General features: G+C 34.4%; 3 protein-coding genes across 4 annotated transcripts; all 3 read left to right on the plus strand.

Moving 5' to 3' along the window:
* Window positions 1-169: 169 nt before the first annotated feature.
* LOC103861352 (protein DETOXIFICATION 49) lies at window positions 170-9508 on the plus strand. The gene has a single exon (XM_033288087.1). It carries the CDS (start codon window positions 7816-7818, stop codon window positions 9355-9357), a length of 1542 nt encoding a protein of 513 aa, XP_033143978.1. The 5' UTR covers window positions 170-7815; the 3' UTR covers window positions 9358-9508.
* Window positions 9509-13751: 4243 nt separating this feature from the next.
* LOC103861353 (mitogen-activated protein kinase kinase kinase 21) lies at window positions 13752-17634 on the plus strand. Of its 2 annotated transcripts, none has more exons than XM_033288077.1 (14): window positions 13752-14253; window positions 14356-14785; window positions 14886-15008; window positions 15120-15651; window positions 15723-15763; window positions 15852-15920; window positions 16016-16116; window positions 16216-16294; window positions 16392-16490; window positions 16603-16671; window positions 16759-16808; window positions 16915-16996; window positions 17076-17161; window positions 17265-17634. In XM_033288077.1, the coding sequence occupies exons 1-14, from the start codon at window positions 13931-13933 to the stop codon at window positions 17359-17361; spliced, it is 2181 nt and encodes a 726-aa protein (XP_033143968.1). In that variant the 5' UTR covers window positions 13752-13930; the 3' UTR covers window positions 17362-17634. The 2 variants fall into 2 exon arrangements, with proteins under 2 accessions (XP_033143968.1, XP_009137308.1); XM_009139060.2 differs by having other exon boundaries at window positions 13760-14253; window positions 17067-17161; window positions 17265-17629.
* Window positions 17635-17899: 265 nt separating this feature from the next.
* LOC103861354 (protein IQ-DOMAIN 14) lies at window positions 17900-25231 on the plus strand. The gene is made up of 4 exons (XM_009139061.3): window positions 17900-22603; window positions 23501-23713; window positions 23804-23881; window positions 24035-25231. Exons 1-4 carry the CDS (start codon window positions 22079-22081, stop codon window positions 24632-24634), a joined length of 1416 nt encoding a protein of 471 aa, XP_009137309.1. The 5' UTR covers window positions 17900-22078; the 3' UTR covers window positions 24635-25231.
* Window positions 25232-26690: the final 1459 nt, after the last annotated feature.

The raw sequence follows: 26690 nt of genomic DNA on the forward strand, positions 1-26690 counted from the left end.
GTTTTTCAAATAAACCACCAAACTTATCTATATTTATCTTTCAATACTTTTCACTTCACACCAGATTAGAATATTTATTATTTAATACCTTTTGTATCATCCGCGTGACACCTCTCTCATGAATGCTAAATTAAGACAGTATCCCATCACCGGTTCGGTCCGGTTATTGATCTCTTCTTTATTCTTCCGGTTAAACTTTAAAGTTTTCAAATAAACCACCAAACTTGTCTATATTTATCTTTTAATACTTTTAACTTTAGAATATTTAATATATTTTGTATCTTCCGCCTGACACCTCTCTCATGAATGCTGAATTAAGACAGCATCCCATCACCGGTTCGGTTTGGTCCGGTTTATTTATTATTTAATCATGAAAAAAGTTGGATGTGTCTGTGTATAGGTCATTGGATCTTTTCTCTTTTATAGCCGGGTCTGTGAATAGATATACAATCTTATTTGGATTAATTAATTTTTTTTTGTTAAATTGATAATATTAAATGCAATAGGTAAATTATACTTCCTATGTTTCCGAAAAAAAAATTTCTAGAGTATTCACGCATATTAAAAAAATAATTAATTTCTTACAATTGAATTTATTATTTATTTTATTATATATTTTCCAATAAATATCAACCAATAGTATTCAATCAATTCAATATTTTTAACTAATATTATTAAAAATATACAAGTTTTCAAGATTAAATACTAAAAATACTTTAAAATTTTAGAAAATCTATTATTTTGGAACAAAAAAACAAATCTAGAAAATTTTACTTTCAGAAGGATTAATAGATTAGCTTTTCTACAAATTGACAAGTAGCATATCAAAGTTAATAAGTGCAGAACAAAAATAACATATCAGACATTTAACATTTTACCAAAATATATATATATATATATATATATATATATATATATATATATATATATATATATATATATATATATATATATTTATATATATATCAGACATTTGTTAACGTAAATGTAAATGTTTATTTACATTTGTTATGGATAATTTCGGATCTTGAGAATATTCTTACAACAACCTTAACTAGAATCACGCATATGATTTAATCGAATCTCAAGTAAATAAACCGTCTGGCATTTTTTGCACCTTCGTAAAATAAAAGGCGCTATTCGTAAATTATATAACTTGTGGGCGATTTTCGTATTTGATTAAGGAAGTTTAAAAGAAATAATGACTCTATCAATGCTGGCTTATTAGTCAACTTTTCGATTTAAGATAAGTAAGTTATTGTCTCAACTCTCTATATATAGAGACGCCATTACAGCCTGTCCATTACAATTGTACGACCATTTTTCGTGGTTTTATTCAACTTTTATCGGAAGATTTTTTTTAATGCGTTAGGCCTCACTATAGTAGCTCATTAATCTCACGACTCATGAGTAACGTAAGTCAGTACATGTTTTTACTTTTAACCTTCTATATTCATAAGTATTAACTATTAAGCAACTTAATCTCATGGTGTTTAAAAAAAAACAACTTAATCTCACACATATTTCGTTGACCAGCGTAAGAATCTTAAGCATAGTTAGGAAAATTGTTAGAGAACTTTTATAAAGTAATGAAATCAAATATTGAATAATGAACAAAATGGAGGAACACAAACAAATTGAGTCAACAAAAATATAGTTGCTGTTTTAGAATAATTAGGTGGTACATATTATATGGAATAATTAGCTTTCGCCTTGGAATCACAGTGTGGCCCCGGTGGGTCCAGCTTCGGCCATATTGTACCGTGTACCAGAAAGTTACCAACCCGAGGACAGATCCTATTACACCGCTGTTTCCTTCTTGCCAAAAATGAACCAATCTCAGATTGTGGGCATTGTCAACGCCGCAATATAGGGTTGGTAAAGTAGAAATAGTATAGGTGATTACGGTATAATTGTAGGCTTTGGGTTTCATGATTAGATTAGAGAAGTTTAACGTTGCATGTACAATTGTTTTATCAGATCAAAGTATCATGGATGCAACGTCGTATGTCTGCAATAATTAAATTAGCATGTCTATGTTCAAAAATGTTTTAAATATATGTGTATGCATTAAAAAATACAGTGAAACGTATTATGTCGCGATATTGGGTAAGCGAGACAAATTGCAAATGATTAAAATCTTATTAAAAGATACTAGTGAGGGAGTAGTAAACAAGTGTTCAGATATCGAATTTTCTTCTCATCCGTTTAAGTGTCTCTCTCTAAGACAATGATCTAGTATATGTGATTTATTATATTGTAACACTTATCATAACTATTGAAATGATTAGTTAACAAACGTTTTTTTTTCCTTGCAAAATGTGTAAACGGACACGTAAAATACAAAAGTTAAACGACTTTCTTTTACGTTTGCGTTGTAAATTTCGTTTAACGTTCACAAAAACAATATGCTGTAACTCTGTAAAACAATATGCTGTAACTCTGTAAGTTTGTTTGAAGATATATACTACCTATCCTTGTTTATTTTTTCCGTTGCAAGCAATAATACTACGACATATACTTGATTAAGCTTACCAAAAATATAAACTTATCCGCTAGCAAAAACAATAGATTTACATACACTTAATTTTTTTTTGGAGGGGTCAAAATACATAGATTAGAACTATCAACGTACAAGCGTTAACATCTCCACATCGTTGAACCAACAATGACAAAACGAACATAATTTTATTTTGTTGTTGTTGTCGCCAATGCGAACAGTACGTTTGACACAGACTTTTTTATTTGATTAAAAACGTTTGACGCAGACTTGAACACTAATGTACATACAGAGACCAAATTATTTAGAAATTAGGTGAAACAGCCTTCATAAACAATGCCAAATTAGCCTAATAAGTAATGACACATAATTCACAAAAAAAAGATAAAGGATTAAATTGATAATGGTTTGAGAACTAAGGATAGATATATGGATCACTTATCCCGATTTTATCAATGGGCTATTCTCTGGGCTCGGATTGGGTTTCAATGGTTATTAGACTGATTAAGAAAAAATAATTATTAGATTAAACATGTGGAGCATGAACGTTATCTCTTCCATATTGAGCAAGAATTATGAAATAAGAACTTCCGAGCAACTATATAATGTAGCCTGTAAATATATGATCGTTTTGATAAGTATGAGCAACAAAAAACGATATATTATATTTTTAATAAACAATAATATAAGACATTATGTTTATGAAGAAGATGATAATATAACCGGAGCTTCCACTTGTGTAAAGGATTCGCAACTGTGAGTCCGACCACTTAAAACGCTATAAATGGTAAGAAAACGTGAATTTTGCAGATTTGGTAGTGATTAGTCTTTGGACCTAAAAATCATTTGGAATAATACCATAGTTATCAAAAAAAAAATATTATTCGCGTATTATTCATTGCATATACAAAATATCTTTTTTCAAAATAAAACATAGTCAATCTAATTAAGTAAGCTAAAGCATATATATATTGTCTCAATAGATAAAATATTTGGGATATTGTAACTCATAAGAGTCTAAAGGTGGATATATATAACACAAGAGTTGCTGGCAGTCCAATTTACACATATAGTTAGATTTTACTATCCTGAAAAGTCCAATATTGTGTCATCAGATGATAAGACAACCAATGAAGTAAATTTGAGGATAATAGCTGCTACCTCTATTGATAAAGCCTTCTTCCCAAAGGATAGATGTTTCTGGTTCAACTACTGTGGTCTGTGGGGATGGGATTAAATAACCGACTTTTGTCCCTGCTCCAAAGAGATTATGAGGTTAGGCCGAGAATTTCTTGAATTCAGAAAAAAAAACTTTTAGGTTTGCCTCTCTTTTCTGACATTCAGCTTAATCAAAGAGTGTATCCTAGTTTGGTGTTCATAATACAGTATAACCTCTTTAAATTAATATTTTTAAATTAATATATACTAAAAATCTCTATAAAATAATATAATTTTATAGTTCCAAATTAAGTTTTTGATTCAATTAGTATATCGATAAATTAATATTTTTATAAATTAATTAAAAAAATTTTAGTTTTGGTGTAGTCCCAACATTATTAATTTATAGAGGTTTCACTGTTTGTTTTGGACTGTTCTTTTTCTTTAAAATTTCATTAAGTTCTATTAAAGACCTATAATTTATCTTGTCTAGGATATGATATATAGACGAACATAGGACAATACCCTAATAAGTAATAATGTTCGGCATTGAAACAATGTCAACATCGGGTGCCAATGGATATATCTAACAGAAAAAAAAATTGATGAAATAGTTTTCTTATCGAACTTGGTTCTCTCAAACTCCGATAGATAACTAATTTTTGTCTGATACTACTACACGATCAATGCGAGGTGTCTTCCAATTTCCCATACAACAAACAATTTTGTCGGGTAATCAGATATCGGTTGATAGGACTCTAATGGTTTTCTTTTGAAAAGATAATCGAGTTACTTTTCAAAATTATATAGAGTGAAGAAACTCGCGCGTTTAAAGATTTTAAAAGGGATGTATGTAATTTTAAACTTAGAAGATATGCAAAGTATATCATGTGCTGTTAAACAACTTTATACTTATACGTAAATGATGTCTAAGATCCCACGACAAGTTAAAATATTTATAGGCCCTTTGTGTATTAACCCATAGCAATTGAATACTGTAATACATATATTACTTTATTTTCTCCCTGCTATCGGATAATGGTTATCTCATACATAGAAGTCACCAAATGACAGAATACAAAGGTATGTCTAGTTAAAGCTACATGCATTAATGCATAAACTATGCTGTTAGGCTATTAGGGTTCCTAATGGTCTTGCTTTCCTTCTATGCCAAATATATTAATACATTTTGTACATCTTTGACAACTTGACATATTTCTGTTTCGCAGGATATTGTTTTTTTTTTTGTTACCTTGATCATATGAAGATATGGTTTCTAGAATATCAGTGGATAAAAACCATATTAGAAAAATGCCGTACGCTGATTTTAGTTAGTATATGTCTTCGCCGAAAAATATAATCAAACGTTGACAGAATGATGCACAATTATTAGTTTGTGTTAAGAAAAAAAAAGAAACAGAAATTTTTTTTTTTAAAACAGAATTTAGCTACCATGATAATAAATACGTTTAAATATAATGAATGGCATCCCTCAACCGGAAAGTTTCTTATTATCAAACAAAATCACTCTCAGTAATTTAATATGTGGTTTATTATTGAGCTATAGCACAAAACCTAAATTCTTCCATAATATATAAAATATATCTGTTAAAAATATAAAATTATATATCTTATCATATAAGTTCTCCTTTTTAATTCGTCGCATTATTTCTATTTACAGTTGTGAATCTAATATATTAATTCAAGTTCATATTTTTCATCTACCATTAACAAGTCATATTAGGACCACTTAAATAATTAATTAATATGACATATTTAATTATTGACATTAATAATAAACTAACAATAAATTTGAATTTAATTTTTTTTAATTATAACAAATCTGTTGAGAAATAATCTAACAAAATCTTACCTAAAATTTTAAATATTTTTATAAAATAACATATTATTTCAAATTTTTATAAAATATGAAATTATAGATAATAAAGAATAACTTTTTGAAATGCACCACGAAAAAATAAACAATATATGTTGTAAAACTTAAAGCAATCTAATATTCTGAAATCATAACTAAAAAAAACTTAATATCATAACATCCAAAAATATCTTATATCAATGAAACTTACTGAAATAACATAATAAATGCTATTATGTATAAAATTTACTAATATCATAGGGTTATATTATTTAAACAAAATAGTGGTTTTACTTATGAATCCCGTAAAATACTAAAATAAAATATATTAGATAATTTTTAAACAAACATGTAAATATTAATTATCTAACATATTATTTTCTATAATATAAATAAATAAACTTAAAAATGTATTATAGCAAAATGTACAAATAAAGAAAAAACATATTTTGAAGGATGTTATAATAATATCAAATACATTATAAAATTAAAAAATACGTGCGGATAAAAATCTGATTATTTTATTATAATATAGTAAGCGATCGACATAACTCGTGATAAGATAATATAATTTTCGTTTCCCATCATCCTAAACTTAAGCTATATTAATGGTCCACATTCTATAGAGGTCAAGCATGTGACATTACAATATTGTCTATGCACAAACAATAAAATTCTTATTCCAAATCTATACCATAAACTCATAAAATCTTTCATTTAAAACGAATTATGGTGGCAAGCTTTACTTTTTCGCGAAACTATAATTTTCCTCTCAACTACATGAATAGGGTGGTCCAATAAATTATTGTGTAAAATTTTTAAATGTGTATTAAATGGGTATATTCCATATAATTCTTCTCACTTTATTGCAAGCATCAACATCTTCCAATTTTTTTTTTATAGAAAGCGTACCATAATTTTGAATATAATTCCGTGACAACTTGATATTAATCTTTACTTAATCTATGCATTGGTTTAGTGAAAGAAAAAATAGAGACGAAATTGGAAGTATATAGAAAATGTAAGGGTCATTTTCTTGTATTATTGGTCAAAGACTCAAACAATTGGAAACTCAGTTTTATAATATATTAATATCGTACATTTTACACCGAACCGTCAAGTGGATTCAACTCTGACGAAGATAGTCATCTTTAGCGATTTTCTCACTAACTGATTACTTTTTTTTTCCGACAACTGATTACTTTTTTGTTTGTTTATAGTTTAGATGAAATAGTGATTCTCTAACATCCAAATTTAAATTAAATAAGCTTTGACATTTGTTGTTGAACCCTTAAATTTAAGAAACGACGCGAGTCAATTTGTTACGCTATGTTTTTATAGTTAGGAATATAATTCTCTAATACGTCTCAAATCTTATCTTAGAAACTCAATTTCTGATTAGTTGTATCTAACAATCAAATAACATGTATTGCAAATCTAGAAAGTCATTTTCAATGTATAGTGCATATAACAACTATATATTAAGCCAGTCTTTTATGGACCACAGTTCAGCCTAAAAAGAATTTCCAGCTAATGTATAAGTCTTGTAGCTTATCATTTTTATTTGATATATGTGAAGTTCGTCAATAATCAATTAAGTAAAATCCTGTACAAATGAGATGTTTCAAAAACGTAGAAGATGCGCAGTGAACCAACTATTTGCTGATGTAACAAAACTTAGGAAATAGTAGAATTAACAAACAAGAAAATTATATACAATATTATTTTTCAATATAAGCTGAGATGCATGCATTCAGCAAACGTGAAGAAAAAAAATCCAGATAAAGGATAACTTATTTTTTGTAAAGCCCCAAGTCAAAATACAAATAAACGAAAACGTGAGTAAAATAACAAGTTTCCATATACATCCCTGATTCATAGTTTCTCACAATGTTGTGTGTGTGCATGTATTCCCCACAAGGCCACAAACGAATAATTTAATCATAATAATAATATTAAAATAATAATTCCAAAATAGACACCAAAAAATTAATTTTCGAAATTTATATTACTTTGTAGTATTTCATAAATGAAAATAAAAAACTGTTGCCAGTAGGAAGACGGGGTCATAACAATGACATAATGGCTGGTCAAAAAAACCGCCAAAACTGTTCTGTTTTTATTTGGAGAAGAAAAAAAACTTAACTGTTCCTTAATCACTTGTCTAAGCTTAATTAGCCACTTAATATGAAACTTATAAACACGCCTTTCACATATCGACAGCACCTTCTTCATCTCCTTTCTCTCTCTCTCTCTCTCTCTCTCTCTCAAACCTGCAAACATGGCTGTTCCTTTGATCCTCAAGAACCAAACAGATCACCGACAAGATCCTCACCCGAACACCACGACCCATCTCTCCTCTACGCTTCAAGAAGCCAAATCAATCGCCAAACTATCCCTCCCGATGATCTTAACCGGTTTACTCCTCTACTCTCGCTCGATGATCTCAATGCTCTTCCTCGGCCGTCTCAACGATCTCTCTGCTCTCTCCGGCGGCTCGCTCGCCCTCGGCTTCGCCAACATCACCGGCTACTCTCTCCTCTCCGGTCTCTCCGTCGGCATGGAACCCATCTGCGTTCAAGCCTTTGGCGCCAAAAGATTCAAACTTTTAGGCCTCGCTTTGCAAAGAACCACGCTTTTGCTCCTCCTCTGTTCTCTCCCCGTCTCTATCCTCTGGCTCAACATCAAGAAGATTCTATTGTTCTTCGGACAAGAGGAAGAGATCTCCAACCAAGCTGAGATCTTCATCCTCTTCTCTCTCCCTGATCTGCTTCTTCAATCTTTATTACATCCTATCCGTATTTACCTCCGGTCTCAATCCATCACTCTTCCTCTCACATATTCTGCTTTCTTCGCCGTGATCCTCCACATTCCGATCAACTACCTTCTTGTTTCTTCCCTTGGTCTCGGCCTCAAAGGTGTAGCCTTGGGAGCGATCTGGACTAATGTGAATCTCCTAGGGTTTCTGATCATTTATATCGCGTTTTCGGGTTTATATGAGAAGACATGGGGAGGATTCTCTATTGATTGTTTTAAAGGATGGAGATCGCTAATGAAACTAGCGATCCCTAGTTGTGTATCAGTTTGTTTAGAATGGTGGTGGTACGAAATAATGATTCTTCTTTGTGGACTGTTACTTAACCCGCAAGCAACCGTCGCGTCTATGGGAATCTTGATCCAGACCACTGCTTTGATCTACATTTTTCCTTCCTCTCTTAGTGTCAGTGTCTCTACACGCGTAGGGAACGAGCTAGGAGCGAATCAGCCTGAAAAAGCAAGGACAGCTGCGAGAACTGGACTCTGGTTAAGCCTAGGGTTAGGTTTAATCGCCATGTTTTTCGCCTTGATTGTGAGGAACTGCTGGGCTAGATTGTTCACGGGTGAGGAGGAGATTCTGAAGCTGACTTCCATGGTTTTACCGATCATCGGTCTTTGCGAGCTAGGGAACTGTCCTCAGACCACAATGTGTGGAGTTTTGAGAGGAAGTGCTAGACCTAAACTAGGAGCAAACATAAACCTGTGTTGTTTCTACTTTGTGGGAATGCCTGTGGCTATATGGTTAAGTTTCTTTAGTGGGTTTGACTTCAAGGGACTGTGGTTAGGTATGTTTGCAGCTCAGGGCTCGTGCCTGGTTTCGATGTTGGTTGTGTTGGGTAAGACTGATTGGGAAGCTGAGGTTCATAGGGCGAAAGAACTCATGACTAGAACAAGTGATGGAGATGGTGAAGATGATAATGGTAGTGGAAGTAATACAATGCCGTTTTTGTTGGATTCTTTGGATATAGAAGAAAGTGGGAACTATAGGCATTTGAATCTGTTTTGATTTATTGTAGCACTAACGATATTTGTTTTCATTGTAAACTCTCTAATTGATTATTTTAGGAAGGAAATACTTCAAACATTTGATCGTTGGATTTTTTAAATATAATGTAAAATATGATTTGTGAGATATATTGCATTTTTCTAGTTTAATTTTTCTTTGTTGAATGGTTGAAACTTGAAAGCAATGTAAAGTTACAAAATCTTATCTGTCTCCTGTGATTAAATATCATGGGAGTGACATGATTTCATGAGAATGACTTGACAAACTTTAGTTTCAAACACAAACTCTCTCTGTCAAGTGGTTTTGAAGTATATATTATATTCATGTAAGTGTGTATGTATATATGAATCTGGTTATGCAATTAAAGGACAAGATAGAAGTTGGTTTCGTTGCCGGGAAATTCTAGTGCAAGAGTAGGATAAAGAATGCTTATAATAAAATAAATGTTAAACAACATGTGACGTGGTCCTCCATGAACGCATGTGTTTATGCTCCTAAGCGCGTGTAACTAACGGAAGGAGTTGTGGTGCAACTTTGTTGACGGCGAGAAATTTAACGTCTCCGTCAAGGTCGTCGTTTGCGACAGTGGACGCCGTGAATGACCCGCTTTTCTTTTGTATCCTTCGATTAATCTTTTTTATTCCACTAACATCGTCGGCTTGACCCGATAACCCGTCCACTTTTTTGTTTATTTCTGTAAATTCCACACGGTTGGAAGAAATATAATATTTGTGGATTACAACTTTACGACCACTTGGTTATAACTTATAACACTTACAAGAATGTATAATATTTCAATTGCAGACTTTAAATGTAACTAATGAGGATCGTTGGCAATCATATATAGCTTTTGGATCCCCTCTTTGGCTCAAGGAATTTTTTGAGTCGGAAAGTAACCTTACCTCTTTGTAACAGTTTGGACTTTTGTCCCTCGTTAATATAAATGAATTCAGATGAACAAAATGTAACAAAGTCATGGTGTAGGTTAGTTTTTTTTTGGTAAAATGGTGTAGGTTAGTTGGTTACAAAGGAACAAGAAAGGCCCATAAAATGAAACAAAATGGGGTTGAAAGCCAAGTTGTGAGTTTGCCACTAAAATCAAACCTCTAGTTTTCCTCAAGTGTCTCCCAACTTGCTTTTATATAACCATAGCTTCTCATATCCTCCATCCTCCATCACCTCGCTTATTTTTTTGTTATTTATTTTGTCCACTTATATATATTCTCTGGAAACAGTTGAGATTATCTTTTTAATAGGAGTTGTATTTAATCTTTTGGATTTTAAATTTCTTTTACTAACTCAATTAAAATTCTATCCACCTGCAATGACTGTTAAAAAACAATTAAACTAGTCATTCTTGTGTTTTAAATAAGATTTGCACAAAACCCATCAAGCTCAACTTTTAAGTTGTCACACAAAAAGAAAAGAGAAAGTGAAAAGTTCTTTTGTATCCCCCAAAATTTTCGAGATTTTCATTCCGAGCTTTAAATATCATTTCTTAATGCTAATCTTGGTAAGTTGATCACAATATTAGTCTCAATTATTAAGTAAGAGATATATAAAGTGAGAATATCACATGCAACTAAACCAACTAATATAAACTGCTCTTTTGATTTGAAGATTATTAGACATTTGACTCTACATCGGAAATGGTTTCCTTTTATAGCCGACCTCATGCTATTTTGACCCAATTGTGTTTGGCTTCATTAACAACACATAATTTCCGAGTAACTTCTATGGATTAAGAAAAGAAGAAGACATCTAAGTTATGGAACTCCCAAACAGATTACTCATTTTTATATCAGCTTTAAAAAGCTTCTTGGTTTCTCGTAAAACCAACCTCATTTAGCTAGAGTCTATGAACTTTCCCCATAGCCAAAAGTAATGCTGAGGATATGGCCTTGTCTATTTTGATTTACGTAAACACACCATTACCAACTATACGTCTCCAATGAAATATTGTATATAGCATTCTATGGCACAAAGTACAAAGCACGTACTAGCGTGGGCAACTATACATACCAACTAAAGAAATATACTAACAATACGTCTTCACATTTCTCTAAAGTTCAAAATTGTGATAGGTCCCTTGCCAAGAGATATCTATTGTTGATCTAGAAACATGGATTTGATACCAATTAAGGTCCCTCTTCAAATCAAAGAGAATTTACCAAAGGACAAACTAAGAACACACACTTTTCTTTGGATAGTTTAGACTACCTCTTTTTAGGTTTTTCATTGATTTAAATAGAGTACAAAAAGCAAATAACGTGAAAGGGAAAGTGAATCACTCTTCTCCTACATAACAGGAATTGGAGCCGTGATCTTTTTATTTGCATAAACATAGGAAACAACTTGAAGACTAAGTCATATTGAACTATGGTTGAGCGTAGTCTCATCAATAATTGCAACTGAGAAAGAATACAATTTGTGGTTATTAAGGTTATATTTAGAATAAATGGAGGTTAAATTCATCCAAATCATGCATACAATTGGATCTAACTGCTGACCATTATAAAAACATTAGGAATAAGTAAAGGAAAAAATGCAGAGTAATAAATTATAAGAATGAAAAAAAGATTATTTTTATAAATTTTAGTGAAGAAAAAATTTGTTTTATATTTTTATAATAAAATGAATGAGAAGGAATGAAAAAAAAAAGATTTCTAATAAATGGTAAAAAATAAAAAATAGTAAAAAATGCATTATTTCATTTAATTCTTTGATCCCAAGTTAGACCATTTGTGTTGATGGATTTGCAAAACATTATTTTCTTCTACTACTAATTAATTAGGAATTTTAAAGAAAAAAAACTAATTAGATTCATGGATTTGATATTTTTAAGAAAAAAATGAGAATTTAACTAAAAGTTTTTAGATGCTAAAACAAACTAATCTTTATTCAAACTTTTGAGTCCATTCAACCAATATTTTCACCAATTTAGTCAAATTAATACCATAAACAATATGTAAAATCAATTGAAATATTTATTATATACTATACTAAAAATCATGATTTCCATAAATTTATTGCTATATATAATCTTCTATCAATAATATTTCACAGATTTACATCTATCACCAATAAAAAAAATTCAAAACACCGATTTATATTACAATTTTTAGCATTTCTATACAAGAAATAATCAACCAAATGGGTAACAGATTATTAATAGAGAAAAGACCAAAATAGCACTAAATCAAGTTTTTGTTCCCAAACTAGCACTCAAGGTCAAAAGTCACAAAAATAGCACTCAAGTAGTGGGGTTTAGGGTTTAGAATTTAGGGTTTAGGGTTTAGAGTTTAGGTTTTAGGGTTTAGAGTTGAGAAGTGAGGTTTTGGGGATAAGATTTCAAATTTTGAAAAATAAAAAAATTTAAATTTTTTAAAAGATAAAATGTTATTTTGGTCATTTTAATTTTTGAATGCTATTTTTGTGATATAAACTTAAAAATGTGCTATTTTGGAGATTTGCCCTTATTAAAATTACAACGTCAGCAATAAATTATAGAATATACGAATGCCGTTAGAGGCCTTCAACACATTCAGGTCCCTTTGACATATCCACGGCGACTTATTCTTGGGTTCACCCCCTAGGGTGAACCTCTAGGTTCACCCACCAATAAGATTGTGTTATTTTATATTCGAAATCTTTTAAAAGAGGAAACAAAATATTTTCTCAAGATATAAGTTATATTATAGTTTTAAAATAAAAAGGTAAAAATAAATAAATTAAAAAAAGTAGTAATTAAAAAAATATATTTTTAACGTCCTCGGAAAAATATTAAACCCTAAATCCTAATCCCTAATTCCTAAACCCTAAATCATAAACTCTTGGATAAATCCTAAATCCTTGGATAAATCCTAAACTCCAAATCAAAAACACTAAACACTCAAGGGTTTAGGGTTTTAGTGTTTTTGATTTAGAGTATGAATTATTCAAGGGTTTAGAGTTTGCCCAAGGGTTTATAGGGTTTATGATTTAGGGTTTAGGGATTAGGATTTAGGGTTTAGTGTTTTGCTAGCGACGATAAAAATATATATATTTTTTTAAATTCGTTTTTCTCTAACTATTATTTTTTTTAACCTTTTTATTTAAAAACATAATATATTTTGACAATATTTTGTTTCCTTTTCTAAAAGATATCGAATTTGAAATAATGAAATTCTATTGGATGGTGAACCTAGAGGTTCACCCTAGGGGTGAACCCAAGAATGACTCATCCACGGCAATGGCGGCAACAAGCAGGGCAAAATCGTAATTACAAACTCAATCCTGACAAAATCTTTAGTTCCGGAATCCTTCAACTTGCTTCGGCGTTTCTACACGTGGCAGCACCTAATTAGCCCACTCACCACGTGTCGCAACCGTAACGCGTCACAGTGTTTATTCCAAAGCTGGTTTTGTTAAGTATATGGCGTCACGAGTAATTTCTAAAGATGGAAAAAAATTAATAAACAAAAGAAGAATGAATGCCTCAGTTTCGATCTTCTGATTTTATTTTAATTTAAATAATTGCAGAAACTTAATTCACCCAGATGCATCTGCTCAAGAGATTCTCCGGCGAGCTACGATGGCCGGCGAGAACAACGCGGATTCGAGTCTCTACCAGGTGCTGGTGGAGTGGTGCCAGAGGATGGAGACGAGCCAAGCGAGGCTGAGGGAGGATGTTGACGATCTGTTGAACCAGGAGGAGAGGCGAATCGGCATCGAAGCGGCGCCTGAGGCTGATGATGACGTGGAGGAGGCGGAGGAGGCTTGGGATAGTCCGTCGGCGACGTGGGAGAGAGCGGTGTCGGGGTTTTACTTCGCCGATAGCGCGTACCGGACTCTGATGGATTCGATGGGTCACGCGATTCATGTGACGTCCGCTGGCTCCGGAGAGATCACATTCTGGTAAAATCTGATAACCGATTAGCGTAATTTGATTCGTATAGGTTGCTGGTAGAATCAGGAGCGATGCGTTGAAATGAATTAGAGTGTGGTTTCTTGAATCAGGAGTCGTTCAGCTGAGAATCTATACCACTGGTATGCGGAGGAAGTTGTTGGATACAGAACGATTGATGTGCTTGTAACCGAGGAGTATCGTAACTGCCTTACTAGTATACGGAGCAGGGTGTGCCGTGGGGAGACTTGGACTGGTCAGTTTCCGTTTCAGAAGAAAACTGGAGAGCTATTCATGGCGCTGGTGACTAAAAGCCCTATTTATGAAGACGGGGAGCTTGTTGGTGTTGTTACTGTGTCAAGCGACGCGACGCTTTTCAATAGGATGCATCCGTTGAGTAGTGAGCATCATCAGCAAGCGTTTGGTACTAGACCTGAGTCTAACTTGAGGAAGCACCAGTGGCACCTCCCGAGGCCTCAGATAGCTGAAGTGCCACAGAATCTTCCAGCTGTCCCGCAGATTACATCAGCTGTTTCGAATCTGGTAATCTCAGATTCTGATTCCTATTTTTGTTGTTGTTTGATTGTTGTGCAAGATGAGTGATTGTTTGTTTGTTTGGTTGTGGTCTGCATGAACTTATAAGGCGTCGAAGCTTCTACCGCAGAGAAATGGAGATGATTCGTTTAATGCAAATCAGAGTTCTAGGAGTAGAGATGAAAATGTTCCGGTTGTTCCCTCCACAACTTTTGAAAAGTATGGTTCAATGGTAAGTGTTTGTTGTCTACTTAAACAAGACTTCGGTCTTCTCATTGAGATTTTCTAGAGCAATTGATGTGTCTCGTGCCATCAGCTGAATCTGCGTATATACTATTTGTAGGCGGATAAGTTTTTGGGGAAGCTGCAAAGGAAGATTACTGGCAAAGAAGATACCGAGTCTATCTTAGGAAGTGGAATAAACAAGATGGCCGGTGGCAGTGGATCTGTTTCTAAGCCTTCTAATGCAGTTAGCTGCACGACTTTCAGAGACAATGGCAATGGAAAGCTGAAAAAGGCTGAAACTAGATTCTCGGATGTTTATGGGAGTGGAGCTCGAGGTTTGAGCGAAGAGAGACATATAGTACCGCCTACTAGAGACCGATTCCAGTTAATTGGGAATCTGAGTCAAAAGAAACCACCCAAAGGACCAGAGTGTGGTTTGGTTTCTGGCAGGGGAACTAGAATGTCGGACTTAAACGGTGAGATAGAAGATGCTTGGACGGCTCGGCCTAGTGCTGATCCCTTTCCAGGCCTTGAAGTCAGCCTCGGTAGGCAACAAAGTCCATCGAGCCAAATTAATAATGGATTTGTTACCGATTCCTCGTGTGAGATACGGTGGGAAGATCTTCAACTTGGGGAAGAAGTTGGTCGAGGTGCATTTCGTTTACCAGAGCCTCATACTCGTTTAGTTCTGTGTATTCTGATGAATTATGTTTGTGCACAGGTTCATTTGCTGCTGTTCATCGAGGAGTTTGGAATGGATCGGTAAGTCTTCTGTAATTTAAAGATAATTCAAACATGGTTCTTGTATCAGTGGACGGAATAACTAACTAGTGTAGTTAATTTGGGCCAGGATGTTGCTATTAAGGTTTACTTTGAGGGTGATCACAACGCGATGACTTGGACGGAGTGCAAAAAGGAGGTATGCATATTTGGTTCTCTCTACTATGTAAATATCTTGCAAAATCATCCCTGCCAGACAAAAGTAATTAAATCAGTTGGAATCAATATCTTCAGATCAACATTATGAAGAAACTAAGACATCCGAATGTTCTGTTATTTATGGGAGCAGTATGTTCGGAGGAAAAATCAGCCATAGTCATGGAGTATCTGCCAAGGTGAGACTATTAAAATCTTGATCTGGAAGTAGTGTTGCTCCTTATTGAATGTGTTATAAGATGTGTGTTAATTTGTTTCTTTCCGGTTGTGATGATTAGAGGGAGTCTCTTCAAAATACTTCATAGCTCGAATCAGCCATTGGACAAGAAACGTCGTTTAAGGATGGCGCTTGATGTTGTAAGACTCTCATTTTCCTGAGACCCCCCTCGCAGTTTAAAAAAAATGAAACCCTGTGAAAGGCTGAGTGAATACGGGTTCTCCATTGTCGTTGCAGGCTAGGGGAATGAATTACTTGCACCGCAGGAATCCACCAATAGTACATAGAGACTTAAAATCTTCCAATCTTCTAGTCGACAGAAACTGGAATGTCAAGGTACAGCAAATAAAAACTTCACTTTCCTCCACAAGTCGCACTCATGAAAGACCTCTAAAGATTAGTTTGGCCTCTTAATATAAAAAGCAACAATTTTTATTCTTATTCCTAGGTTGGAGACTTTGGGCTGTCAAAGTGGAAGAATGCAACATTCTTAAGCACTAGATCCGGGAAAGGAACAGTAAGCCATCTCTGAATTCTTTTAAATCCAACAAAACATTCTTGGGTTTCTGTAACTAACCATTATTCATATTGTTTCTATGTGCAGCCGCAGTGGATGGCCCCTGAAGTTCTCAGAAGTGAACCTTCGAATGAGAAGTACGTTGATATAAATATTAACCCTGGCTTATTGTCTTTCTTTTGATAAATTGTTCAGTAACTTAGAATTTTGGGATTTAAAAACTTAATACTTTTGTTGTAACAGGTGTGATGTGTTTAGCTTTGGGGTCATCTTATGGGAGCTGATGACTACTTTAATACCATGGGACCGTCTAAACTCTATCCAGGTACCTTGTCAACTTGTGTTCCTGTGAGACTATAGCACAACCATAAAGATTCTAATCAAGTTTAAAATAGGTTGTTGGAGTTGTGGGATTCATGGACCGACGGTTGGACTTGCCTGAAGGATTAAATCCTCGGATCGCTTCCATAATACAGGATTGTTGGCAAACGTAAGACACGATATTCATCTATAATTTGTTTCATCTGATATCCCTCAAAAGTTTGGAAGAGGGTGGTTTTTGTAATCTTTTAGTTATTAAATTATTGGAACAGTGATCCAGCAAAGCGACCGTCGTTTGAGGAAATAATTAGTAGGATGATGGGCCTGTTCCGCAAAGCGGGGTCGAGTGCACAAGAAGAAGAGGATTGAGAAGGTCAAAATGGTTCGTGGTTAGAGGATCGTTCACGCGAAGCAAAGGACGTGAGCTAAAGAAAAGTATACTATATACAATATGTCTCGTTGTATTATGTTCATCGCTAATTATATATCTTCACCAAATCATGCAAAGTGTAGAATAGCTGAATTAAAAGAGGGTCCATCAAAGAAAAAAAGGGTTGTTCACTAAGGCATTCAGTTTGGTTTGTCTTTTGCAGTTTTGGAAAATGTATAATGAAACAAAATCTTTGATTAAGTTTGGCAAAATTTCGGCTCAGTTTGCGATCAAATTTTGTTTCGGTTATGTTTATACAGTACAAAAGAATGTTACACATCGGTTACAAGAAAAATTGTATTATTTCGGTTCGATTTATGAATGTGTTAAGTCTTAAAATTGGTTTGCTTAAGAAATTTTGCTTTTGGACCCAGATGCAAATTAAATACTGTAAGGGGTGAAATAGAGAAATACGAAAAACAAGTGATTGGTGGCTTTTTATGATTTGGAATGTAGTTGGTTTCTGGGGAGAGAAAAGAACAGAAAAGGGAAGGTGAGGTAGTGAGCAGTGACAACGCGTAGCTTTGCCTCTTTTGCTTTTATATTCTCTCTTACAGGCTTACAGCTTCCCATCACAGCCTCGTCTGTAGCTTCTCAGTACATAATAATATAAGAAGAGCCAGAACCCTAAAACACTACTTTGTTTTAATCTGCATTTGTGATTCCTCGGTTCAGCATCTTGAAATAGATGCGTTTCATACACTCATAATCATATATGAAAGCAAGGGAGTACATAGACCGGTGTAGCATTGTATAAGTGCATACATGTGCGTGTTGAAAAAAGTATTGAAAGGAAGAAAATTTTGTTTTGGGGATGAAGAGATTTGTCTGCCTGTCTGGGTAAGTCCGAACAAATCACATCGAGCTGCATAGTGCTAATCTTTCGCTGACAACACGTTACACATGCTTGTGACCTATGGACAACAAACTGCTAGACTTCTAGCTCTTGCCTTGTATGTTTTTTTTTTTTTTGCCATCTGAAATTTCCATTTATCTTAAAAGTATCACAACAAAAAGATACAACACCATAAAGGTCTAAACCCAACATAAAGCCCAAACGTATTAAACAGAAAGCCCAAAACACAAGGGCAATTAAGCTCAAAAAAGAAAATCCGATCGGCGCCATACGTTACCACGCATCGGGAAATTCACTTGGACGTACACGTGTTGAGCCCCTCGCCATCAAGGGACACGCGTCACTAGGTCACCACATCTTGACTCAAACTACGAGTCATCACCGGAGAAAAACGAAACGAACACGTGTTTCACCGGAATACACCGTAACCACCGCACACCGAACCCATCGAACCACCGAGCGGATGAAGAAAAACCAGAGACTACAACATCTCCTCCTTCATCGCTTTAGCACATCATCGGAGAGTTTCATCGCCTATCGAGATCTCATCCGATTATCAAGCCATCAAACGTGAAGACAAGAGAACATTCACCAAGCACCCATTCAAAGGAAACACCGCGACCAATCTCTCCAAACTGAAAGACGTCGACGGATCCTAATCATCAACCACCGGAGCTTTCGAGAAACAGAACCACAAGCAAAGAAACCCACTAGCTTCAAGCATACACAACGATGCCTAAGCTCCACCAACAGAGATCGTCATCGACCCAGTCGAGATCTCCTCCGACTCCCAGAGAATCAAAGCTATAGACCCATCGATCGCATCACAAAGGAAAATAAATTTTTATTGTCGGCGGCGTAGAGCTTCGGAAGCCTCTACCTCCCCGAGATCAAAAGCCGACGACGACGAAGCTGAAATAGCCTCTGCCTCCCGGAATCAAACAACCTGGTAGAGCACCAGAGAAAGCTTCGTCTCATCTCATCTCCGTTAAGAAACGAAGAGAGAAAAAGGAGAAGTCTCGGTCTCCAACCAAGTTTTTGCCTTGTATGTATTTCGTAGCATTTCAATTTGAAATTGTAATTACTTTATCTTTTGTATGATGTGTGACTCATTGATAAACGAGTCGATTTCCCAAGCGGTGTCTTTCGGGGAGTACTATATCACGGGAATATATACAGTGATTGCAATTTGCATATGTAATTTAAAACAAAAAGTGATGGTAGAAGTCACTATTAACGAAGGAAGGTACACAGTAATTTAAATACTTGCTTTCAAGCAGTACGTGCGAAGGTTAATATATAGGGGCTCAAGGCAAGATTTTAAAACTAACGTTTTACTGATAAAAATTGTTAGACTTTTTGTTTTTAAACCTAAAGCAAACCAAATATATATACAACCCTATGAATTAGAACTCATTTTTCGTATTAGAAATGCCTAATTCAGAAAAAAAGAACAGTTAAGCAAAAAAAATAATAATCAAATTTGAGACAAACTCTTAAAACCACTATATTAAACCAAACTTATGCAAAAATGGGACTCTCAAAATGTTAATATACCAGTGGGGCCTGTGGCGAAAGCCTTTTGGACAACATGGTAGTCACGGCTCTGCTTTCAAGCATCTATCACTCAAAATTATTTGTCAGATCTTTAGACCATTAAAAAAAAATGTTGAATCATCTTTAGACCATAAAAGTATAAAACAAAAACAAAATTATGGAGTTTTCCTTTCCAACTTAATTATATTTCTTGTAAATGAGTTTCGTTTTTTTTCCTTTGCAATCTCGCTGAATAAAGGGAAACCGACTAAAACAAGTTAATTTGTATGCTTCGTATTAGTAATAAGATTTTTTATTAGGTGCACCTAATCTTGTTAATAAATTATAATTATCGCTGATTAGTTCCTATCCAGATTTCCTGCGACAACTACATGATTAATCAAATCAGGTTGCATTATTTACTTAAGTATCATATAATATTCATCATTAGATAAAAACATTGTCATTTATTAGTCCGTTAAAAACTTACGATAATACCACAATCTCTCTTCCAAACAAATGTTTTTTTTTGGGAAACAAACAATAGGTCCGCTGCAAAATTTTGACCATCACATGCAAAAGACACGTAAGACCGAGTTCATGCACGAAGAAGCGTTGAATAAAGTCAACAAACAACCATCGTCCACTCGCAGTTTAGTCTACTATATACGACTAAACTAAACATTCATGTAGGCTCCACCTTCTATACCTGTCCGAGACGTGGCAAATTTACAACGGCCTTTGGAGTTTTGGTCTGATGCCTCTTCCGTCTCTTGCGATGTCTTCTTCTTCGCATGAGAGACATACGGTAGATTCCAGTGGATTAATTTGTCGGTCCAGTTTTTTTTGCCCTTAACGACTACGAGTTAGATAGATTCTCCAAAGTGGTACACGTGAACCGTTGGTCTCATTCTGATTACTACTTAAAGCCATATCTTCGTTAACAGTGTTTGTATGTTGATTATGGTTATAGATTTGGAATATATATTGAAGATTAACAGCTCACCTTGTATCCCAAGTACGTAAATAAGTTCATTTTGGCTAGTTAGCTTTGAATTTAGTTTTGGCTGTCATGATATTTATTCTTGGAAATCAATGTTTAAATGATTAATATCAACATACTATAGTTCCATCTATAGTCTCTTGTTAAAATTTTCTAATATCTGTTGTAGTTTTATGTATTTATGACAGATATCCTAGTTATACAAATTTATTTTTAATCGATCACGTCAATATATTATATTGAGAGAACTACGTAGTTTTCATTCGTACAACACTACTACTATTACACATGTAGCGGTTCCTACCAGTCACAAAACATGATATTTGTCATATACCCTCATAGGCTAGTCTATATACAGTCCGAAAATATAACATCATTTAAATGCGTTGTGACAAAAGAGAAAGAAAACAAACAAACAAAAATATAAGAATTGTATTCCGACTTCGAAGCCATAGAGGCAAAACGACGATGCAGCGAACGGCGCGATCCCGTTAGGAGACGAAACAAACGGAGTAGGGACCACAAAAACGTGATCATAAAATGAAAAAAGAGAAAAATCAACAACCAGACGGGTCCCATTAAAAGTGGCTTCATCCGATTATGGGTTCGTAGCGGATCATAGTATGGTCCATACTTCTGGAAAGGCTTTTTGTCATCTCTATGTTCTTTGAAGTCAGTCATCATATATTATTTCCCAGATTCACAAAATGTAATCTAACATAATTGAATAAAATCTTACATTATAGATTTGGTTAGAGAGGGATGTGACTATTAATGAACAAAGAGAGAAACAAGAATAAAAAAATTAGTGGAAATATTAGTAGAAGCGAAGAAAGATGAGTTTTTTTAGATGAAACATTCACTCACAACTTTTTTTGACCTGTTCATTGGTTATTCTTTTGATCGGTGATAAGCTAGTGGATTCCAGAGTAATTGTATCATCTTCTTTTTCCAGAAAATTTATTCTAAAATGTGTGTCCTTTAATAGATTTATTATGGATTGGATGAAATAAGCAAAAATTGTAGTTTTTTCAAAAAAAAAAAATTTGCCAACGCATTCTTGTAAATATAGACAAAAATAAAATAATATGGAGATAAACAATAATTTACCGAGAAGAGACGCGCGAGTGGGGAGCGTGGTACTAATTATAACACTGTGTTCTACTGCTTCGACTACTTAACTCTTTCAAGTTCTCTCTCTCAAACGAGCTAAGACGAAGGCAAAAGAAAAATCGTTACATTCGTTAAGAGAGATTCCGTAATGGGAAAAGCTTCACGGTGGTTCCGGAATCTACTCGGGCTTAAGAACCCCGACCCGGGTTATCCGGATCCCTCCTTCGAGACGCCTTCTCGCTCTAACCCAAAACGCCGATGGAGCTTCGTCAAATCCAAACGCGAAAACGGGACCGCACCGCAGAGTTACTACCCTCATACTCCTACGTCGCTACCGAACTCAACCCCTCCACCGTACCAAAAATCATCTCCGTCGTCTAACGGTCGGCGGTGGAAACAGAAGCTTGTATGGGAGGAGGAGGGGGACGTGAATCCCGACAAGCATGCGATTTCGATGGCCGCCGCGACTGCTTTGGTTGCTGAAGCAGCCGTCACCGCGGCCGTTAGACTGACGAGTACAAGCGGGAGGTTGACGCGTAGTCCCGTCGCAGCGCATTTTAGCGATGGCTACAGTCACGTTGTAGCTCATGATAGCAGCTTCGATGGACACCGACGCGACAATCGCGAAGATCTTGCGGTGATTAAAATACAATCTATATTTCGCGGTTATTTGGTAATTACTAATTACCCTTCTTTTATTACTACTATTTGTGGTAATATCTTTTTTGTCTTATTTTCTGAATTCAGTTTAGAAATAAATCATTTTTTTTGCCTTAGGAAGAGTTTAGAATTCTTAAAAAAGTCACGGGGATTATCGTCTATGTTAATTTTCGATGTCGTAAACATTCTGCTGCTTCCTCTTCCCTAGAAGAGTGATTAGACGCTAACCTTCTATATTCCCATTTTTTAATAATAGCAATTGAATATTCTCTGTATAAAGTAATCTGTTTTGTGGAAACCCAAAAGTTTAATTTTGCTTTTTTCTTATTTTTATATTCACCGGTCAGGCATTGATTTCAGTTCAACCGGTTTTGTAAATTGATTTCGGTTCGATCAAATGTAGAGTTTACTAGCCTTATGTTAGAAATTTATTCATTCTTTCAATCGACCGACCATCAACAAATGTCTTTATTTAAATGGGAGGAAATGTAGAGTGAACTAGCCTTTGGTTTGTGAATGGTTTTCGCAGGACCACTTCATACATATTGACATAAAAGTCGCATTGTTTTATTACTAGTCGATTCAAGTTCTATACGATTGTAGAGAGGTTGACAATATACATTTAATGATGTAAATGTCTTTATCATATTTAATTTTCGTGAATTCCTCGTGAATATTTCAAAAGTTCAATTTCCTTAAATGTCTTTGTTTCATTCCTTTTGGCGCTAACTTCTATCAAAAGTTATGCTTATTTAAAATTCAATATGCTTTTGTGGTCCTATCCCCATAATGAGAGTTTGAGCTCAAGACTTTTGTAAGAATTGATATTTAGATTTTCTCTCGGTGGCTTTGTTTTTTAATCTTAAATATTAACCAATTTTTTTGTGTTGATTGATTAATGTTATTGAAGGCAAGGAGAGCGTTAAGGGCACTCAGGGGATTAGTCAAGCTTCAAGCTATAGTAAGAGGCCATATCGAACGAAAACGAATGTCAGTCCATCTGCGCAGGATGCACGCTTTGGTTCGAGCTCAGGCTCGTGTTCGTGCCACCCGTGCTATCGTCACACCTGAATCATCCTCTTCTCAATCCAACAACACCAAATCTTCTCACTTCCAAAACACCGTAAGCCTGTTTTAGATTGTTCTTATTTAATCTGAAACTAATCTTTCATTTAAAAGATAACTCTTTAACAACTCTGTTCTCATCCATAAGGATCCACCAACGCCGGAAAAACAAGAGCATTCGATCTCTTCATGCAGCTCCAAGCTCGATCACTCTCATATTTTCAAGGTATTAATTACATCATTATAAGCGTATGTTCAAAACATAATAGGTGGTATGTTTCTCGTTAATGTTAGTTAGTCTTATACATTTCACATTTGTTATCATTATTTTTGAGTCCTGTTACTATTTAAACTAAGAGATTGGACTACAATTTTTCAGAGGAACGGTTCTTTGGCAAACAACAACAACAAACCGTTCTCAGCCATGAACAAAGAAGAAAAGGTCCTTGAAATCGACAGGAGACACAACAATTCTTACACCAGAGACAACAGACCAGACATGTTCTACTCATCTCACCTCGTCCTAGATAACTCAGGCCGGTCTGGACCAGTTTACGCCTTCCCTTTTAGCCCGTCCTCCTCACATGAAGAGACTGTAAATCAGTTTTGCACTGTGGAGAACAGTCCTCAGCCACACTCAGCTACTTCTATAAGGAAGGGAAGTGCTTTCACGGCTAGTTCTATTGCACTGAGTGATTGCACCAAAAGTTGCTGCTATGTGGACCATCCAAGATTCATGGCTTGTACAGAGTCATCTAGGGCTAAGGCCCGTTCCGCCAGTGCCCCAAAGTCGCGACCTCAGTTGTATCACGAGCAGTCTTCGTCGAAACGGTTTGGATTTGTAGATGTGTCATATTGTGGTGATACGAGGTCTGGTCCGCAGAAAGTTTATGCACTACACACTAGTTTTATGAACAAGGCTTATCCTGGTTCAGGTCGGTTGGACCGGCTTGGGATGCCAACTGGGTATAGGTACTGAGAAATGCTGTTGGACCGGGTTGTTCTATTTGGTTGGGGTTGTGATAAATTGATAATAATCAAATGTTGAAAATGAGAACTGGTTAGATCAGTTGACTAAGCTTTGCTGTTAATTTTCCTGGTTGTAGTTTGGAGTAAGTGGATTAAATCTAAAATGCAAATAAAACTTTTTTTTGGAAACTAAATGCAAACAGAACTTGCTTAATCATAGTGTTGAGTTGACATTTTAAAGCATTATTACAAAAGAAAGAATCCACTCTCTTAAATATGATGCTTACAGCTATTGCAATCTTCCACATAACGGTGATGATTAGTTACTTAGCCATTAATCAAAATTTACTTCTACAACTAAAACTTATGACATTGACATAGCTAACTGAAAATATTAAATAACTATAATTCATAAGATTTGTTTTTATTAATGCAACATAAAATCATTAATAAAAGTTCTCAAAAATCAATATTTTTTTTTATCAGTTTCAAATTTCTATCAATAGATAGACAGTCCATCAAGAAATATATTTCTTGGTTGAGATAATAGAAGTCTAAAAACCAATAATAAAACACTCTTAAAAAATTTATATTCATTTGCCTCAGTCTCAAGACAATGCTGATGTAAAAAAAATAATATTAAAGCATATAATGTTGGTATCTATTATATGAACTATCTTATAATCAGAATGTTTGTGGCATTTAAAGTTTGAAGGGTACCGAGTAAATGACATTGAATATTTTATAGCAGATTTTAAAGAACAATAAGAAAATCTGATGCATAATTTCAATCGGTAAAAACCGGTGATGGTTGTTCTCATGAAGAGTCACGAAGAGCAACTCAGTGACCAAAAGATGATTATGAAATTGAAGAAAAGAAAATTAGAAGATCGAATGAAGAAACCTTGAAGAAAAATTTGAGAAACTAATGTCTCAAAATGTACAATATAAGCCCATTCTAGGTTGAAAAAATATCTGCCTTTAACTATCAAAATGGGTTTAGATGATGGATCTTATCTTTCCGCGTTCTATTAAAAATAACTAACATGTTTATTTATGCACATAGCTAAGTTTTAAACTTGTTAAAGTAACTTTTTCTTCGATTAGACATTAAAACTTTAAAATTGGTTAGTTGAAACTGATTTATATGTTTTTATATTCTTTGTCTTTAGCTATCAAAATGGGTTTAGTTGAAATTAATTTGGTGAATATGCTAAATGAACCTCATAAGCTGCAAGAGAAAGTAGACTCAAAGGAGGAGATCATAACTGATCAAAAGACTGCTTATGATAAGCTATAAAAGGATTATGAGGTAATTATTTTTATCATTGTCTAGTTATTCCTTGTCCAATGATCTGATGTTTGTTAAATGGTTTTTAACATTGCAGGAAACCAAAACTCATTTGGTGAATAGTGAAAAGGAGTTTAAGAACCTACAAGATGAAGTCCAGTCAAAATATAAGACCATTAATGATCAAAAGATAACACTGGATAGACATGTAATATGCTCTATATATGCGATCTTATGTTGTCAAATGCTAGTGCTTTATAGATATAATTTACTGAAGCTCCTTGATTGATTTGTGGTTCTTATTTTGTTTCAAACATTGCTTGCGAGTGGTTTAGTTGAACACCCCGCTGATTCACTAGTCCAGAGAATGGTGAATACACTTTCTAGGTGGATCAGAGTTTTAATAGCTTCATGCGGTGCTATCACTAGTTCTGAACTTAGAATGATCATGTACATCTTGGTGTTTATAACGTCGTACATACTGACACGTTCAAACAACTAACTGAAGATTACTTTTCACGGAGGTGTTTTGAATTTACTCGATATGATTATCGCAACAATGTTGAACAATATTGTGACTCACATTTCCACTATAAGTTTGATAGTATTACAGTTTATTTTAAAAAACGTTATTGTAGAGTTGAATTTGATATGATTACTTTTGCTTTATAATAACAAAAAAAAATACAGATATATGATGTAGCGTTTTGGTCTATTGTTGGCCGTGCATCTACATCTGTGCCGTGGGTAATTGTTGGAGGTTTTCTACCACTTG

Source organism: Brassica rapa, chromosome A03 (genome assembly GCF_000309985.2).
Source record: "Brassica rapa cultivar Chiifu-401-42 chromosome A03, CAAS_Brap_v3.01, whole genome shotgun sequence".
In the NCBI taxonomy this organism is placed as follows: Eukaryota; Viridiplantae; Streptophyta; class Magnoliopsida; order Brassicales; family Brassicaceae; genus Brassica; species Brassica rapa.